This window comes from Penaeus japonicus, unplaced genomic scaffold (assembly GCF_977035675.1).
Source record: "Penaeus japonicus unplaced genomic scaffold, GWHDUDI00000001_assembly GWHDUDI00000011, whole genome shotgun sequence".
Taxonomy (NCBI): domain Eukaryota; kingdom Metazoa; phylum Arthropoda; class Malacostraca; order Decapoda; family Penaeidae; genus Penaeus; species Penaeus japonicus.
The window spans coordinates 1135999-1140998 of NW_028234413.1; the positions used below are offsets into that span (position 1 = coordinate 1135999).

At 38.8% G+C, this 5000-nt stretch overlaps 1 protein-coding gene across 1 annotated transcript in view; it reads left to right on the plus strand.

Moving 5' to 3' along the window:
* LOC122254441 (Regulator of G-protein signaling 7) overlaps positions 1-5000 on the plus strand; it is a gene marked incomplete in the record, with an annotated part of 59598 nt that overhangs the window by 46455 nt on the left and 8143 nt on the right. The window contains 1 exon segment of the mRNA XM_086541494.1: positions 3871-4057. Within this exon segment, the coding sequence (XP_086397620.1) occupies positions 3871-4057 (187 nt within the window).

The window sequence follows — 5000 nt, forward strand, 5'->3', positions numbered from 1 at the left end:
TGCAGAGATTGATGCCTCTCTCTCTCATATAGAGATTGATGCCTCTTTCTCTCATGCAGAGATTGATGCCTCATTCTCTCATGCAGAGATTGATGCCTCTTTCTCTCATGCAGAGATTGATGCCTCTTTCTCTCATGCAGAGATTGATGCCTCATTCTCTCATGCAGAGATTGATGCCTCTTTCTCTCATGCAGAGATTGATGCCTCTTTCTCTCATGCAGAGATTGATGCCTCTTTCTTTCATATAGAGATTGATGCCTCTTTCTCTCATGCAGAGATTGATGCCTCATTCTCTCATGTAGAGATTGATGCCTCATTCTCTCATGCAGAGATTGATGCCTCATTCTCTCATGCAGAGAAAGATGCCTCATTCTCTCATGCAGAGATTGATGCCTCATTCTCTCATGCAGAGATTGATGCCTCATTCTCTCATGCAGAGATTGATGCCTCTTTCTTTCATATAGAGATTGATGCCTCTTTCTCTCATGAAGAGATTGATGCCTCTTTCTTTCATATAGAGATTGATGCCTCTTTCTCTCATGCAGAGAAAGAAGCCTCATTCTCTCATGCAGAGATTGATGCCTCATTCTCTCATGCAGAGATTGATGCCTCATTCTCTCATGCCGAGATTAATGCCTCATTCTCTCATGCCGAGATTAATGCCTCTTTCTCTCATGCAGAGATTGATGCCTCATTTTGTCATGCAGATATTGATGCCTCTTTCTTTCATATAGAGATTGATGCCTCTTTCTCTCATACAGAGATTAATGCCTCTTTCTCTCATGCAGAGATTGATGCCTCTTTCTTTCATATAGAGATTGATGCCTCTTTCTCTCATGCAGAGATTGATGCCTCATTCTCTCATGCAGAGATTGATGCCTCTTTCTCTCACATGGAGATTGATGCCTCATTCTCTCATGCAGAGATTGATGCCTCATTCTCTCATATAGAGATTGATGCCTCTTTCTTTCATATAGAGATTGATGCCTCTTTCTCTCATACAGAGATTGATGCCTCTTTCTCTCATGCAGAGAAAGATGCCTCATTCTCTCATACAGAGATTGATGCCTCATTCTCTCATATAGAGATTGATGCCTCATTCTCTCATATAGAGATTGATGCCTCTTTCTCTCATATAGAGATTGATGCCTCTTTCTCTCATACAGAGATTGATGCCTCTTTCTCTCATATAGAGATTGATGCCTCTTTCTCTCATATAGAGATTGATGCCTCTTTCTCTCATGCAGAGATTGATGCCTCTTTCTCTCATATAGAGATTGATGCCTCTTTCTCTCATGCAGAGATTGATGCCTCTTTCTCTCATATAGAGATTGATGCCTCTTTCTCTCATGCAGAGATTGATGCCTCATTCTCTCATGCAGAGATTGATGCCTCTTTCTCTCACATAGAGATTGATGCCTCTTTCTTTCATGCAGAGATTGATGCCTCTTTCTCTCACATAGAGATTGATGCCTCATTCTCTCATACAGAGATTGATGCCTCATTCTCTCATGCAGAGATTGATGCCTCATTCTTTCATGCAGAGATTGATGCCTCTTTCTCTCACATAGAGATTGATGCCTCATTCTCTCATACAGAGATTGATGCTTCTTTTTCTCATGCAGAGATTGATGCCTCAATCTCTCATACCGAGACTGATATATACCTCATATCTGCATACCAAGAATGGTACCTCATTTTCTCACGCTGAAACTGATTTCTCATTCTCTCATATGTTATTATTATCAATATCATTATTAAGATATTGTCATTATCATGGTTATTATTATTGTTGTTGTCATTATTATCATCGTTGCTATTGTACTGTTAACGTTATCATCATTGATGCTATCAATATTATGGTTAATAGTGTCTTTATTATTATTTTCATTAATATCATTATCATCATCATTATCAATAAATCAACTCTATCATGTTATTTTTACATTTAATATATAATTCCTACTCTGGTCAATATTAACAGGATCATCCTTGTCAGTGTTACCATTATTGTTTCTAATAATCTCACTATTATCATAATTACCATTATTCCAAGTAACGCCATTATCATTATCGGTGTTGCCATAATTCTAACCAACATCATCATCATTAACACCATCATCATCATCAATGTTACCATATTTCTAACCAACATTATCACCATCAGCATTGTTACCATCATTCTAACACTACCAAAGCCATCATCAATATTATAAAACTGGGGCTGGATTCATCAACGCACTTACCATGATAAATACGATGGTAACTACAATTACCATGGTAAACAGACCGCATCGGTATTTATGAACAACTTACCATGGTAGATACAATGCTAAATTTACCAGTGGATGGAGCACTGGTATGTCCACTGGTAACTACAGCGACGACTCTCTCCTCACGCTTTATCTCAGCAAAAAATCAACATTTAAGGCGACACTTTAGTTTGCATGTACACCTATTATGATCAGAATGATGGCAACTGTTCATTTTCATATGAACATGACAAAAATAAAGAAAATTCACAGGAAATAAGCGAGAATAATGTTCACACAGCCTAGTCATAGGCCTACAATAACTTAAAATAATACATGGAATTAATAATTTGACGAATTCAAACATATTTTATTTTAATGACATAGTTGAAAAACAGTAAACATATAAGTATATAAATGTTATTTGATTCAGAAATTGGCGATTCATACGTTAGAGTTCAGTAAACAATTGAAGCAGCAACCGCGCCTATCGGAACTCTGGCAAAGGACAACAATAAATATTGAAGTGGCCTCCACGCCCATCGAACCTCTGGCAAAATACAAGCTCCACAAATAATTAACAGGACGTTTTGGACTGACAAATAGCCAGGGAGGTCTTTAAAGAATATAGATAATAATAATAATCAAACCAATTTATGTTTATTATTATTATTTTTTATGAATTGCCCTTCTTTATCTTTATCATACTATATTTATATTGAAGAAAGTACAAACTGCACCTCACTGTTTGTTTATTTTTGTGTTTGCATTAATTTACATACAATTATTCATAATCTTATTTATTTGAAGGGTTTTCTTGGCATTTCTTTTTGGAAAACGTTGATACAAATAACACCACCATTGCGTGGAGCCATTGCTTCTTTTCTTTTGACTGCAATCTATAAAAAAAAGAAAAATAATATGTTTATGAAAACCATTACATTATATAGGATCCATAAGATCATGCAATAGAATATGCTTTCGAAGAAATTAATTTATATAGAAATAATTTAACACAGAAGAAATCTTTATCATTTCTTTTTTGAAACAAAAAGAATTCGCTGTTGGATAAGCTTTTCTTTACGTGCCACAGGATTGGTGAAAGGAGCCTAAAGAATCATGTAAGGCGCTCGCTGATTGGCGGACTCGATTTACCATCAAATTACGGTTATAAAGTCGATTTACCCTTACCAGGCGACTTATCATCGCTTGATAAATCCCACTTTGCCATGACTGGTAAACGCGCTGGTAATTGACCGCTGGTAAATGCGTTACAATATTATGTTAATGAATCCAGCCCCTGCTGCATCATTATCACTTGTCCACCCATTCCTCTCCTCCTCTTCCTCTCATCATTTACCATCATTCTCACCATCACTATCATCATCAATCGATACCACAATTCAAACCATCACCACCATCACCATCATCACAATTACCAACCCCCTCTCACCCTCCTCCTCCTCTTCCTTACCTCCTCTTCCTCCTCCCCAGGTTCCTCAATCACTATCATCATCAATCAATACCACAATTCAAACCATCACCACCATCACCATCATCACAATTACCAACCCCCTCTCACTCTGCTCCCCCCTTACCTCCTCTTCCTCCTTCCCAGGTTCCTCAACGCGGTGCAGGAGCTGAAATGCCTCCCACAGAAGGACGTCCACGATAAAGTCCAAGCCATCTGGGACCAGTTCCTCGCCGCCAACGCCCCTGTGCCAGTCAACATCGACTCGAAGTCCATGAACATTACCAAGAAAAACATGCAGAACAGAGACCGCTGGACTTTCGATGCTGCTGCTGTGGGTATCCTTGCTGGATCGTGGTGATGATGCTTGTATTAATGATGATGAGGGTGATGAGGATGATGAGGAGAGGGATGAGTGTGAGGGGTGGTTTGTTTTAGTAAGAGGGGCTTGCTTTTCGATATATGTATGATGTAATGAGTGCTTTGTAGTAATAAGGTGTTGTATATCTTAAAGGAAGGATTGTGGTAGGATAGACTAATTTTGTATTATTACAAATGTATATGGACGATCATTTTGTAATTATTGTTTTCTTTTAAGGTATATTTAAAAAGAAACTCAAATGTTTTTAAATATATATGGACGACTATTTCGTAATTCTTGTTTTCTTTTAAGGTATATTTTGAAAAAAACTCAAATGTTTTTTTAAAATGTTTTTTCTTCGTGTTCTTTCTTATCTGTTCAGCTTCTACACTTTTCTTCTCCCGTTTCTTCGTCTATTCGTCCTTCTTAGTTCTATCTCCTCCTTCTTCATTGTCACTTTCTTCTAGTACTTATTTCTCTTGTTTCCTTGTCTTCTTCTTTTTCTCCTTCTTCGACTTTTTCGTCTCCTCACCTTTTCTTCTTATTTAGTTTCTCCTACTTTTTCTTTTCCTTCTTCTTTTTCATCTTTTCTCCCATGTCCCTCCATCTCTATCCTCCTCCCTTTCCTCCCCTCCATCCCTCTCCTCCTCTCCTTAATCTCCCCCATCCCTCTCCTCCTCCTCCTTCCCTTCCTTTCCCTATCCCTTTACTCCTCCTCCTCCCTTTCCTTCCCTCCATTCCTCTTCTCCTCCTCCTCTTCCTCCCTTTCACCCCTCTCTTCCTTCTCCTCCTCCCCTTCCCCCCTCCATCCCTCTTGTCCTCCTCCTCCTCCTCCACTCCATCTCTCTCCTTCTCCCTTTCCTCCCCCATCCCTTTCCTCCTCCCCTTCCCCCCTCCATCCCTCTCGTCCTCCTCC